Here is a 15,252-nt window from a genome sequence, read left to right on the forward strand (position 1 = left end):
AAAGGTGGAAGAAAATGTGTTGATTAGTATATAAACACACAAAATTAGTAAAGAAAAAGAAGAAAATGTGTTGATTGGACAACATTTTATGTTCTTCCGTACTTATTGGTTCAGGTTTTGAAGTCTTTGAGGGTTCAATACAGCATTTAGCAAGGAGGTTCAACTCTCAGTTTGGTTGGGTCAAAAGGACTGCAAATGGGTTGGTGGACACCCTAGCAAAACAGGGGGCAAATAGATCTACCTTGTACTGGGCAGAACTGTAAATGTTTTGTAGTGTTTGCAGATTGGGTTAATGCATTCTGCAACCTATAACTATTGTATTTCAATATTTCTCTGTTATTAATAAAAGTCTTTTTGCTGATCAAAAAAAAAAAAAGAAAATAATAAAAAGAAATTAGTGTATAAACACACAAAATGAATATTTTAGTTTAAAAATGTCTATTTTATAATTATAACCTCAAAAAATTAAGAATATTTTTTTATAACATGCTATAGAAAACTGCTTGGCGATTAGGCAAGGCGAGCCTCCAAGGGCGCCTTGTCGCCTAGGCGTCGCCTTGACAGCTATGATAGCAAGGTGTACATATTGCAAAGAGTTGAATATGATAAATGTGGAGATTGAAGGGGACTCAAAATTGGTGGTAGCTTGGCTAAAGGAACTGAAGTTATAATTTGGTTCTTTAGGGATGAGATGAAGAAGTTTAAATGGCTCATTAGAAATATGAATTTGAGGATATATTGGGTTAGGAGTTTGGCTAATGCGATGGTGGATGCTTTAGCTAAGCAAGGGGTAAAGTAACAAGGATGAATTGTATTGGGCTCAGTTGTAATTTGCAATTGTAATCATATTTTAATTATTTTATAAATCAGCAATAAAATAGTACAAAGTCTTCATGGAAAGGTACAAGTTGCAACCTCTCTAGGCTAGTTAAGTACAAATTTCCGAATTAATAATAACTTACATAGAAGCACAAAAATGATCTTCCCTATATACCCCCTGTTTGGCTAGAGCATCAGCCAAAGAATTAGCAGACCTACTAACCCATTTTACCTCCACTCTCATATTGCTGGTTAACCACTTTACTTTTTTAATGAGATCTTTGTAGCCCCAAATGGTGGTATCCAAGTTTAGGAGCCACCTGGTTACCACCTGAGAGTCTCCTTCAACTAGGAGATGCTCCACCCCAAGCTGGTTGGCGATCTGAATTCCTTGTACTACAGCAAGTATTTCTGCCCTTGTGGAACCCCCCACTCCCACCGGTCCTGAGAATAGGGAAATTATGTTGCTGTCCTTATTTCTCAAGATACCCCCTATACCTGAAGGCCCGGGATTGCCTTGGCTGCTTCCATCAAAGTTCAGCTTAATGACCCTTTCCAAAGGCGGAACCCATTCTGACAGAATTCTATCCTTCTTTGTTGAAGTGTTGGCTATTACTAGCCAATTTCTCCACAAATCATCAAAGATATCCACAGTTTTCAGCCAATGGATTGCTCTTGTTAGGATACAATCCTTCATTTCATCTAACCCTCTTTCCTTCTCTAAAAAAATTCTTGCATTCCTCTCATAATCATATTTTAATTATGAGAGGTAGCATCTTGTGCTGCTCCATGAGGATGATTGTACTGCCTATACTACTTTTTGTTTTTAATAAAATTTGTCTTATCATCTTTTATTCTTTTTTTTTTATATATTTAGGGCTGCTGTCCACACAATAAAAGACAGTTTTGGATGGAAGAGTACTGCTCCAGATTCTTAAGCTTGGAAAGTCAGAACCTTCTTCCCTTACCAGTCTGCTATAGAAAGATAAAAAAGTGAAATTGCCCAATTTCTCCAAGGTTCACATCCTCCTATTCTCCCTTTCCCCATGCCTTATAGAAGTAAAAGAGAGGAGAAGAGAAGGAGAAACAGCAGAGAAGAAGAAAGAATATATGCCGGAAAGTATCAGTGGTGGTTCGCTCATTGACTTATATATTAGGGTGTTAAAAGAAATGAGAAAATTACAATAGTACCCTTGGTTACAACTTAACAAAGAAAAAAATAATAATAACAGTCTAATAAGAGCCTAATAGCAGTCCTAACAAAACTCCCCCTCAAGTTGGACTGTATATATCAATCATTACCAACTTGGTAGTCGGTACAAATATCAACATGTCGGGCACTAGTAACATACCACCCAACTGATAAGCAGAATTAACATATGGAATGCGGACTTCACCATCTTCAATCTTCTTACAAATGAAATGCTTATCCACTTCAATATGTTTTGTCCTCTCATGCATCACATGATTGTGGGCAATATTAACCATCGCCTTATTATCACAATATAATGACATTGGATGTGAACTTCAATTCCCAACTCCATTAACATATTCTTCAACCATAACATTTCAGCTACACCATGTTCCATGGCTCTATACTTAGCCTCCATACTGGATCTATCAATCACTGCTTGCTTTTTACTTTTTCAAGTTACCAAATTACCTCCAACAAAGGCACAATAACCTGTGATAGATCTTTTACTCATCAACCAAACTTGCCAGTCAACACCTAACAACTCTTTGGAACTGTCTCAAATCAGAGAGGGGCTCACCACCTTCTTCTCCAAGTTTATGATTAACATCAATTGGAGTATCAACTGGTTTGGCTCCAAGTTTACCGGTGTTATGAAGAAGATCTAGGATGTGCTTCCTCTAATAAATGAAGATGCCTTTGTCCGACCTTGCAACTTCATTCCAAGGAAATACTTTAGGGGGCCTAGATCTTTCACTTCAAACTAGGCACCTAGAAATCCCTTTAGCTTTTGTATCTCTACCTCCCAATTCCTTGTAATAACATTATCGGTAAGTATAAGTATAACAACTAGATCATCTTCTCTCTTCACAAAAGGGCATGATTACTTTGGCATTGTTTGAAACCAACTTGCTTAACAACATCATTAAACCTACCAAACCAGGCTTTGGGAGATTGTACAACGGCAAACTTTCCCTTCTATTTCTTTTGACGAAAAACTTGGACGCTGAACCATATACGCCTCCTCCTCTAGATCACCATTTAGGAAGGCACATTCTTAACCTCTAATTGATGTAACTGCTAGTCAAAATTGCAACAAGGGAGAGAAGAACATAGATGGAGTTAGTTTTAGCAACTAGAGCAAATGTCTCTGTGTAATCAACTCCCTATGTTTTTTTTTGGGAGAAACCCTTAGACACCAACCTTGCCTTATACATTTCCACTGAACCATTGACATGATGCTTGACTATAAATAGCCACATGGAACCCACATGTCTCTTATCCTCAGGAAGATCAACCAAACCCCATGTGCAATTCTTACTAAGAGCATCAATTTCCTCTAACATAACATTCTTCCACTCGGGACTATTTAGGGCCTTTGCAATAGATTTGGGAACAGAAACACCAGAAATAGCAGAAAGAAAAGAATTATAGGAGGGAGACAAGTTGGCACAAGTAGTGGAGTGACTGATAGAATGTTTAGTGGTGCATGAATGGGTACCTTTACGAACAGCAATAGGAAGGTCAAGATCACAAGTAGGATCACACAAGGAAGCGTTACCTGATTCAATAGGATATGCACTGCTCTTCAGGTTTGCCTCTTGAGGTTCTGCTGATTCAGGAAATGCAGTGTTAGGTACCTCTTCACTTGGTGATGTATGTTGCTCCTATTGACAATGTGGAGGACGAGAATGAGACCTGGACCGAGAGTAAACATGTCGGACATGAACACGAACAGGAGAACGACGAGTAGCAACAAGAGGGACAACATCGGATGAAACAAGAACCAAGGGAACAAGGACATGTTTCTCTTTCTGACAACTATTCTCCCCTTGAGGATAAGCAAGAAAGAAGGATTGAGACTCAACAAAAGATACATCCATAGAAATGAGTGTACGCTGAGAAGTGGTATCGTAACATTTATATCCCTTTTGGGCCAAGGAATAGCCAAGAAAAATACAAGGGATGGAACGAGGGTCAAGCTTACCACGAGATGGGGACAAATCCTGGACAAAATATCGACATCCAAAGGCATGAATAGGAGTTTTGGTAGAGTAATGTGCATTTGCACTCTTAGAGGAGCTTTCCAACCCCACCCCCAATTAGGCTTTAAAAGGTATGCTTTGTAAGGAAAGTGGCTGTGGAAAGTAGGGGAGTAGGAATGGAGGATTTAGCGTAAGGAAACTAAATGGCAGAAGGATCCTATGGGATGTCTATTTGGAGAGAGGCATTTCAAATGTTTCTCAATTTTTTTGTAGCTACTGGCATAGTGAGTTCAAATATAGCGCCACTAGTAAGGTGGTCTTTGTGTGGGAAACTGTGCAAGGTTATCATATGGGAATGCTTTCCTACCCATTTTAGAGGTGTCACTTATAGAGATTGATAGTATTACTGTTTTCCATTCTAGGCTTGAAGTTCATCTTTTATTGTTAAGTGTGGTGGACAAGTGGCATTTGGATGAAGTTCCCATTGTTTGTGATCCTCATCTAAGGTGGAGGTGATGATCTCATTTAGAAGGGCAATTGCTTGTGATCTTCATCTCATTTGGTGAAAGAGATAAAGCTAATCTTATCATTTTGAATATAAGAATTAGGAGGTCCCCATGGAGATTACACCATCTGCTTAATGTCATTAGATTCCTTCTTACCTTGATCCTTGTGTCCTTTGGTTTTCAGATGGATTCCTAGGGAGGATAGTTTCAAGGTGATGAGAGCTTCATATGGTGTTAGGAAGGTGGGGCTGAATAGAAAAAATTGTCAGTTCTGATGGAAATTGAAAAATAAGAAATATGCTGGAAATGTTGAAATTTTGTTATACATTTATTGTAATTTTTTTAACATTGTAAACATTGATATATGAAAATATTTGTTAGTATTTTTTGAACTTATAAAGGACATCCTTTTGAATAATTACATCATTATAAAGTGATGGAAATGATGCCCTTAAAATGATTACATCATTTCAAGATGGCCTCTTCCTCCACTTAGAATAAATTCAAGGGTTTAAAAAATTATTACATAGTGCCTGATGTTGATTATGTTTTGTTTAATATAAAACTTATGTTTTGCATTTAAATATGCTTCTTATAAAATATAAAACATAGGGCTATATTTTATAAAATTATGTATAATTAAAAATATTTCATAAATGAAAATAAGAAAGAAAGAGTCATCTATAATGCTAAACTCAAAAACATAATGAGTTTGAAGATAAATAAAATTATAATAAAACAAATTATTTGGATGGTGTCTATGTACATGTAAATTTTTATCTTGCATTGATATTATTAGCAAAGCAAAACTTTCTTTTGATCATAATTAACAAAGTAAAACTTGTTGAGAACAAGGCAAAAAATTTTAATGCATAAGTCTAAACTGTTTGTGGCTCAACTGTAATTCTGATTCTGTAATGGGGGCTGCATCTTGCGCCTCTGTTTGGATGCTGTTATTGTAACACCTTTTATTGTAAAATTAATGCACAGAGGAATATGTTGACATATATTATTTATCAAAAAAAATATTGAGATATATTCTGGTAATAAATTGTCTTGGTCCCCATGGAAATGGAAATATTAGGAAATATATAGACATTTTTTGGATAAGTATATAGACATTTTGAACAAAGATAGCAACCCCCCTTATTACCAACATAAAGCTTGTACAGCTTTGTCAATGAACATGAGCTCATGTCTTGTACACATTTTTTGATTTTTTTGTCCTTGTATTATAAATATACAGAATACACTGTTACCATTTAAAAAAAAACCTTTTCTAACCTTACCATCTATACCTTAATAGAAAATCCATGCTCCTCACATTGCAGAGAGTTTTTAATTTCTGGCCAATAGTAATAAAATGAAAAATTTTGTATGTGTTTTCAAAAATTTGACTTCATACACGTATTCAAAACTTTCAGGAGCCTATGGAGTTAAGCAGTATTTGATACCCAAAATGCATAGTGATGCTCTTAACTAGTACCATTTTTTCAGTGCAACATAGGAAAATGCCTTCTTTTTGTCTTTGTTGCAACTTCCTGCAGCCTATACAAGCTAGCTTAACTGCTACCTGACAAGGACTAATAAACGCAACTGCTCAAGAACCAAAAACAATAGATTCCCATTCATTACAAAAATCGGAAAATTGCAGTCCATCAAATTCCCCAAGGATGGAGACCCATTCAGTGACAGTTTTTTCAATACAACCAAGCAACACCTGATTCACACAACTTTTGTTCTCAAAAATTCTCTAACTCTGTTCTTACTTAAACAGATGGCAAATGGGTTTAAGTTCCACAGAATGTTCCCTCTTTGCTAAAGCCTCTAGAGGGCCATTGCTCTGCCAAACCTACCAGGTCACAAGGTGTAACCCATTGACCCTTAAAGAGCTTAAGGAAATGCAACCAAATTGTCTTGCTGATAAAAAAACAAAAGAAATGCAACCAAATTGGAAGAGAAAATCTGCAACAAATAAGCAGGTGCTGGACAGGCTCCAAGGAAGAGCCACATATCATGCATTGATTATCAACAAACTTGCCCTTTTTCACGAAGTTGTTGATAGAGGGAGGGAATCTTATTAAAGTAGGCAGTCCAAACATAAAGAGATAGATCTTTGAGGGAATGCTGGGAAATCAAATCCATTTCCATGGGAAGAAAGGAGAATGCTAACCTGCTAGTGCAATGAAAAAGGATTTCACTGAAAATAGGCTGCTTAGAACTGATAAAAAAAGGCTGTTCAGATGCAATCTCCAATTTTCTTTTTTCAAAACTACCATAACCTGCTTATCTTGCAGTCTATTGAGCATTATTTTGGATAGTAAAAATATCATTGAAAGAGAAGTGAGTACAAAAATAGGTGATAGCTAGAAAGGGAAAGGAAAACAACAAATTCCCCAATTACTCCTGACAGTCACCCTCCATGGTCATTTCCTAAAGCATAAATCAGAACTACATATAATAGAGACTCAATTTGCATTTTGCAAATCTGGTGGAACAAACAAGGATCACTGCTAACAGAGTTCAGCACTCTGGAGTCTGGACTCTCTCAGATCAAGGCCCACAACCTACACTTAGCAACCAAAATCACTGCCAACTCTCACTTTGAAAGTATCTTTTAATTTGGATTTCTGTGTCAACCACATCTCATCCCATTCTTCTTGTAATACCACAAATTGAACATGGTTACAAACAAATCTGGTTCCCATTCATTCACATTTCTCTGAAGCCAAGGAACTGGTACCACCTTACCTGCTACCATCTTATTCACATTTCAACAAGAGGCATTTCGTTACTTCAAGGGATGATGCAACTAGGTCTCTAGGTCTTGCTGCTCTTAAGCAGGGCTGCAGGAGCTTGTTGGGGGAGAGAAGAACCTTCTATAAAAGCATGCCTAGCCATGGATGAAAAGAATCTCTAGTTTCTGCAAATTTTGCTGAGCCTGATTTTCTTTCTATTGACTTACTTTTTTTTTCCCGGAGGAAGTGGACTGTCCTGTCTATCATTCTTGTTGCTCATCTTTTTTTCCACTTGTATTCTGGGCCATCGTATCCAGGATGTTTGGACTCTTATGATTTGAGTTGTCTGTGGTGTTTTTTGCTGGTTTTTTTTTTTTTTGGGACTGGTCTTGTATTTTGGTATCTTGTCTCTTCTGCAGTCTCTTCTGTTGTTATAATTTGACAAAGGGCTCTATGAAGCTGAAAGTTTCAAGAACTCCTAGATATGGAAATAGAAGTGCCTTATTCGTATGAATGTTCTTGGGAAAACAAGATTATGAAATGAGGGAACTCCAAAGGAGGGCATCTATTTTGAACTCAACCTCTGGTGTATCACTTTTCTGTTTGGACTAACTTTAGATTTTTCTTTCCTTTTTTCTTTTTCTATTCGTTTTCATATTTGAAGTGTGATTTAACCATGTTTTAAATATTATACATCAAATAGAGTTTCAATGGGATGAATGCTCAAAATTATGCTGTTATCATAGTTGACTCTATTCCTTGTTTGGGAAATTTTACTTCATTCATTGCACTTTTAGCGCATTACAAAGCAAAGCAGATGTTCGCAATCTAGAGGAGACCTTGGTTGCCTGTCTGGAAAGGATATTTGGAACAAAGTATGGTGCCTCACTTATCCCACAGTATATGGTGAGTATAATGTAGCTTAATTCTTTTGTTTGGTTACAAATAAACATAGTTTTGTAAAATATAAAAGGTATTCAAACAATACAGAAGTATTAAAAAAAGTGCTGCATAACCAGAACCCAATTACACCCAGACATTTCCACTAAAAGAGCACATACATCAGAAGAGCCTTTTGATTCAACATAGTAAGGCAGTTACCTAATGCTGGTCCCAACTATCTCAGCAGTCAGCACCAAACTGCCACAGGCTCATCCCTACCACTGAAAAACAGAGCAGGCCACCTAAGTTTCACTGACAAAATAAGTAAGAACACTTATCCTCAAATGCTTTCCAAGACTGCACCATAACCCGGAAAGCTTGTATTTCTTTTTAGAATGAGTAAAGTATATTGTTTCTATATTGAGTAAGAAGTATTCCAGTACAGAAAGGAACTGTACAATGCGGAAAGCTTCAATTTGATTTTTTTTTTTTTTAATTTTACTGCTATTATTTAGTGTTGGTGAATGGAACAGTGGTGGACCTTTTCCCTGCTATTCAAGGAATTAGAATAGTGACCCACTCTCTCCTTTTCTTTACCCTCATTGCAGATGCTCCAAGTAGATTAATAAGGCAGATTTGAGACAATTAGTGAGAGGGTGGAGAATAGGCAGGGACGATGTGCCAATAACCCACTTATAATTTGTAGATGATACAATTCTTTTCTGTGAAAGAGGATATCTGAGGTGGGTAAGGAATCTGAAATTAACTGTATAATTCTTTGAACAAATGTCCGATCTCAAAGTAAATTTTGGTAAGAGTTGTATAGCAGGGATCAACTTGACGGAAAGAGAGATTTTGGAGTATGCAACTAGTGTGGGGTGTGCTGTTTCTCACTTCCCCATGAAATATTTAAGTTTACTCCTTCGAGGTAACCCAAAAAATCTGAGTTTTTGAACTGTGTTGGAGAGATTTTCTAAGTGGCTAGCTTGTTGGAAAAAAAGGTACCTCTCTTTAGGTGGCAGGATTATGTTAATCAGATCTATTCTAGCTAACCTCCTAATTTACTATTTGTCTATGTTCAAGACCCTTGGAGGTGTGGTCAAGAGATTGGAGAAGATGATGAGGGATTATTATTTTTTATTTTATTTTTTTGTGGGAGCCGGGGAAGATGAGACAGATCATAGGGTTAGATGGGATTTAGTGTGTAAGATTAAGAGTTATGGTGCGCTTGGTATTGGGAATATTCAGAAGAGGAACGGGGTTCTATTGGGGAAATGGTTATGGAGATTGCCCCTTGATAGGGATAAGTTGTGGATGAAGGTGGTGTTGACTGTTGAGCATACATGGGCTGTTGGCAAATGGTTGGGAATTTGGGATGCTGGATTCTTGTTAAGGGCAACCCAAGCCTCTCCTGGAAGGTCATTCATGTTATATTACCTTTTTTCCTCTCTTATCTTAGGTACGACCCTTGTTCTGGGGAACACATTAAATTTTGGGAACATGTCTAGGTTGGGAATTCCCCTCTTAAAGAGCAATTCCCTTATTGACAAAAAAAGAGCAATTCCCCTCTCCTTTTGCACTTTTTGACCTAGAAAATGAGCTGATTTCCTCCTTTATTGTTCATTCCAATTCAAGTTTTTGGGTTCATTGGGATTTGGGCCTCAGAAGGGGTATAAAGGGTTGTAAGCTGAATAGCATTTTGACTTTAATTCAAATCCTTGATGGTGTGTGTTTGGATCCTTTGTTGGTAATAGAGTATGGACCCTCTCTTTCTCTGGTTCTTTCTTCTATGCTTATTTTTTTAGGTCTTTAACTTTATCTAATTCTAGCAGTGAACCTTTTTCTTTCAAGGAGGTTTGGTGTAATCCTATTCTACCACAGATTGGAGTTTTTTTCTGGGAAGCTATCCATGGAAGAATTAATACCTATGGCCTACTTTAGAGAAAGAGCACTAATTGGTGCTTATTGTCTCACTGGTGTATACTGTGCAAGGCCAATGGTGAGACTTGCTATCACTTATTAATCTCCTATCCTTTTGTTTTATGTTTTTAGGTATGGTTTTCCTTGTTTGGGTGTAGATGGAATCCCTCGGCTGATGTGTGAAGTTTATTTAACTCTTCCTTCTTCGGTGGGAAAAGAAAAGGGGAAGGAGTATTTGGAGGTCTACAAGGGCTGCTATTTGTTGGACTATTTGGGAAGAAAGGCATGCAAGAATCTTCATGGACAAGGAGAGAAGCAAAGAAGCCATCATAGAGACTATTACAATTAGACTGGTCCATTGGCTGCAATCTTTGGACTCCTTTTCCACCGTCTCAGTGAATGACATCATTTCAAACTGGAAGGAAGTGACAAATATTGCCCTAATTAAGAATATCAGTATTCCTACTGGGTCTCCACCAGAAAGAGGATTTGTTAAGCTCAATTTTGCTGGAAGTAGTTTGGGTAACCTGGGCATGTCAGTAATAGGAGTGTTTAGGGATGAAGAGGGAAAAATATTGGTATTTTATTTTGGCTCAATTGGAGTAGGAGATTCCCTAAGAGATGAAATTTTGGCTTTAATTGAAGGAATAAAGCGGGCAAGATCTCTGAACATTGGAAAATTAGTTATTGAAAGGGATTTCAAATTGGTTGTGGGATGGCTACTAAGTGAAGAGGCAAAACTATGGAGTTATAACAATGAAAGGAAGAAATTCAAATGGTTCACACAAAATGTGGAACTGAGAGTTTGATGGATGAGGTCAGTTGTTTTGGGCACAGGTAAAAATAAGAAAAGTTGTTTCAGGGAGAGATAAGAGGGCTTATCTCTCACTGCTTCTGTATCTTTATTGTACTCTTGAGCTTCATTCTTAATATTAATGATTTTTTCAGTTACTGATAAAAAAGAATCTCTATGGACTTTGGCCCTATTGCTTCCCTTAATACATTGGTTCTAGACCCTTTTCCTCTTGTGCTGGGTCATCTTGGTGAAATGGGATAAGTTTGCAGACCTAATAAGTTGGGAGGATTGGGTATAAGGAGAAATAATGATCTAAATAAAGCATTATTAGGCAATGGTGACAGAGATTTCGGAGTGGGAGAGGTGCCCTTTGGAGAAAAGTGGTGCTATGCAAGTATGGGGTGGTGAGATTTGAATGGTATACTAAAAAGGTGACATCTTCATATAGGGTATTCATGTAGAGAGAGACTATGAAATTCTAAGCAGAATTTGCCAGATATTCTAAGTTCATGGTGGGGGAAGGATTGGAAACAACCTCTTTGTATGTTCAGGGGTAAGGCTGCATACATCTGTCCCCCCCAGACCCTGCATTGACGGGAGCCTCGTGCACTGAGCTGCTCTATGGTGGTGGGAAGGAACTAGGGTGAGCAGGATAGAGTTTCTCAGGTAGATAGTTGTGTTGAAAGAGAGAAAGGTGATAATACACATTTGGTTGGGGCTACCCAGGTTAATTTTATACATTCTGGAATGTCTGATTTTGCTAGTGAAGGATTGTATCTCAGGGACATTTACTAAATTATCATTGGAAGGCTGGATAAGGACCTAAGTTGCAAAAGGATTGTGATTAGTGAAGGTGAAGATTCTGCAGAGGATAGGAGAAGGGACATAAATGTTGTCTTATCAAAACGACCAAAAGGGACAAATAATTTCCAATTAGTTCATGTAACAGAAGTCTTTTGTTTCTTGAAAAGTTGTATTTATGGGGCAGGCCCATGTAATAATTTTTTTTTTTGGTAATAAATAAAAAAGAAAATTCATTTAGATAGAAAAGAGGACATAATTATAAGAGGCTGATAATGAGTCCCACAAATCAAGGAAAAAGAAATAACACAAAACTCCCAAAAGCTCACCATCCCTTTCTAGCCCTCCAAATTTAACTCCCCAAATCAGAACCCAATTGTGTGAGTTGTTTGGCTTGGTTGTCAGCAATGTAGCCTCCCTAATACAGTGTTAAAGTGTCCATGGAGCATACAAATCTTCTGTTCCAAAATCATTAGCTCAGTAGCTTCCTTGTAACATTTTTCCTATGATGCATTCACTTTACACCATTCAAATCATCATAGTGGTAAACATTCTGTAATATGAATCACAGATTTATTGATTTATGCTTGATGATGTTCCTAGGAAGGCATATTTGTTACATTTAATGACTTTTATATCCTTTTCTTTTCCTGCAGTCCTTTGTAAAAGTTGGTTTGCTTGCAGACTCTCAAATTGTCAGATGCTTAGCCTGTAAAACAGTACGTATGGACCAAAAAAGCTTATGTAACCGTATATATTATTGAGTTTCCTTATGGTTAAGCGTTTATTTTTTTAATCTGGTATCTTGGAATATGACTAAATGGGTTTGTTGTTGACCTTGTGACATATGCTTTTCTTTTATAGTTGAAACTCCTGAAATGTTGTCTTGGATTTCTTCTAGGTGTTAAGAATGGTTTTTGTTGATTTCTATTTAAAATTCATGGAACGGCAATTTTTTGATAAACAACCAAGAGTTTTATTAATATAAACAATAATGCACAGAGGATTATAAAGGGTAAAGATACCCCAAGATAGGGGTGAAATTCATGGAACAGTAATTGAGTGGTTAAATGTTTGAATAAAGAAATCTATTGGAATTGCTAGTTGTATTTTGAGTAGTGCTTTGTCAGGGTAACTATTGATTATGAAGTTGAAAAGCTATTGCCATTGTTCACAGAACAGGGGTATTTTAGTCATTTGGGTGTATCTATGTGAGAGTGAAAGGTCTGTTTTATTCAGGTCTAAGTTGTGTGCCCCATCACTTATGAGGGGCAATATAGTCTTTCTTGTAACCAAACTTATTTTGAGATAAATACAAGTGGGTTGATTAGAGAGGATAGATTTCCCTCATTTGGCCGAACCCTTCTTCTCCTCCTTCTTCTTCTCTACTTCAACCTAGAATCAAATAGGGGTTTTACATGGTATTAGAGCAATAAAACCTAGTTCTCTTTTCCCTTTTTTTCTTCTTTCCTCACTGTTTGTCTTCTTCCTAGGTTCATCGCCAACCATTTCAGCTTTCTTCAATTTTCTTCTAGCCTGAGTGGAAACTTGACAAGAGGCCAAAAAGGAGTGGTCTTTTTGTGGTTTTGGAGGTGAGTATGCCTCCGGTTACTGTGGTGGTGGTCGTTGAGGTGGTGTACTAGATGCCCTCTATTCTGTGATACGAAGAGGGCTGTTTGTGGACAGGTATGAACAGTTTTGTTTTTCGCCCAAATAGTGGACTGTAAATGCTGTATTTTGGTTCAAAATTGTAGAGAACACTGATGTGGGCCCCACAGCTGTGGTCCCACTCTGTCCGTAGGGTAGAATGTACCTAGTCTTCCTAGGGTTAGCTGCTGTTATTCTAGTTGCTGCTGTTATTCTAGTTGTTACTTTTTTTTCAGTTTTACATTATTATGTGTTATGTAAATACCAAGGGCAGATGTGTCCTTTCATGTAACTAGCATAATCTATAAATATTAAATAGAAGTGGCGGCGGCAGAATGATTGAGATTCTGTCCTTCCTTCCAAAGTTTGTGTTCTACTGCTCTCTCACCACTCTTTCTCCTCTTCCCTCTATACTTTCTCTCCTCTCCAAATTTGAAATTTATTAGTGCTCAAGACTGCTATAACAACTACATGGTATCAGAGCCAAGTTAGGGTTTCTCATGTGAGTCTAGTACCAGTCGACCACATGAGAATCTCCTAGGACTGGAAGCTGAAAAGGTGGAGTTCGCAGACTGATTCTTGGAGATCGCTAGAAGGGCTAGCAGCTGTTGAAGGCTTGTCACGGTTGCAAAGTGTTGGTGGTTAGGAAGGATCAGAGAAGACTAGGGTTCGGGTAACCTTGGAAGGCGGCGAACACTTTTTCCTTGTAAGTTCTTTATTTTCTAAGAGAAGTTCTATCAGAGAAGATAGATTGGATCTATCTGGAGAGGGCGGCCGAACCATTATAGGGTTTTCTCCCTTCGATTCTCTAGGGTTTTACAGCAAACCCTACTGTTGGGCTGAACTGCCTTAGCTTTGTTTCTCTCTGCTCTAGGGTTAGAAAGTGAACCTTGCGATCTACCTGGAGCTGTCCCCAAGTTTGTTGTTAGCATTGATCAGATTCTAGGATTTCATATTAACCCTACTGCAAGTCTATCTATACGGTACTGATTGGATTGTGCAACTGAACTGTGCACTTTAAGGACTGGTTAAAACCCTAATTCTGCCAAGCATATCAGACTTACTTCCAAGCTTTTTTCAGAGTCTTTTGGGGTTTTCAGACTCTCTTAAGGGGTGGGAACCCTACGGACAGCTGCTGTTGTGCTTGCTAGTTGGTTTCAGATTAGAGTTATCCCAGTTTTGTGCACATACACTGTGAATACAGATCGGTTCTGCACTGTTGTTGATTGTGATTGGTAGTCCAAGTGCTGTTTTTGAGACTTGATCGAGATGGAGTTTAAAAATCAGGCAGAAGGCAGCTTTGGGAACATCGGTTATGGTGGTGTTTCTGAGACGGGTGGTCAGATTACAACCGTAAAGTTTGATGGATCAAACTATTTGGAATGGGCCCAATCAGCCGTGATGGCTATTGGGGGAAGAGGTAAATTAGGGTACCTCTTGGGAGATGTGAAAAAACCCCCCAAGGGAGACCCTACATATACCAAGTGGATCCAAGAAAACTACTTGGTTATGACATGGCTGTGTAATTCTATGCAGCCTCATATTAGCCGCAATTACTTGTGGGCAAAGACAACTAAGGAGATATGGGATGTGATGAAAGAAACTTATTCCCAACCCCTTAATGTTGCCAGAGCATATGAATTGAAATGTGAATTGAAAAATCTTAAACAAGGAGAGAAACCGGTTTCAGTCCTGTGGCGTGAAATTGATCACTTAGAGACTCTTGAGTGGGAGAACCCCAAAGATGCACAGATATATAGAAAGCAGGTCGAGACAAACTGGGTGTTTGAGTTTCTGGCGGGCCTAAATTCAGAGTATGATATTGTGCGGCAACAGATTTTGACCAAAAGGAAGGTTATGATGCAACCTCAGCCCCCCACACCACCCTTTGTAGCGGTCACACCCAAATCAGGAGGTGATTCAGAGAAGGACAAGAGGAAGGAAGACAAGAAGGATGTGGTATGTG

General features: G+C 37.9%; 1 protein-coding gene across 1 annotated transcript in view; it reads left to right on the forward strand.

Moving 5' to 3' along the window:
* LOC104608165 (ARM repeat superfamily protein) overlaps positions 1–15,252 on the forward strand; it is a 98,680-nt gene that overhangs the window by 4,806 nt on the left and 78,622 nt on the right. Inside the window, exons 4-5 of the mRNA XM_010274060.3 lie at positions 8,038–8,146; positions 12,296–12,358. Of these exons, the coding sequence (XP_010272362.1) occupies positions 8,038–8,146; positions 12,296–12,358 (172 nt within the window). The remainder of the gene's footprint in view (positions 1–8,037; positions 8,147–12,295; positions 12,359–15,252) is intronic.

Source organism: Nelumbo nucifera, chromosome 1 (assembly GCF_055504915.1).
Source record: "Nelumbo nucifera cultivar China Antique chromosome 1, China Antique-T2T, whole genome shotgun sequence".
Taxonomy (NCBI): domain Eukaryota; kingdom Viridiplantae; phylum Streptophyta; class Magnoliopsida; order Proteales; family Nelumbonaceae; genus Nelumbo; species Nelumbo nucifera.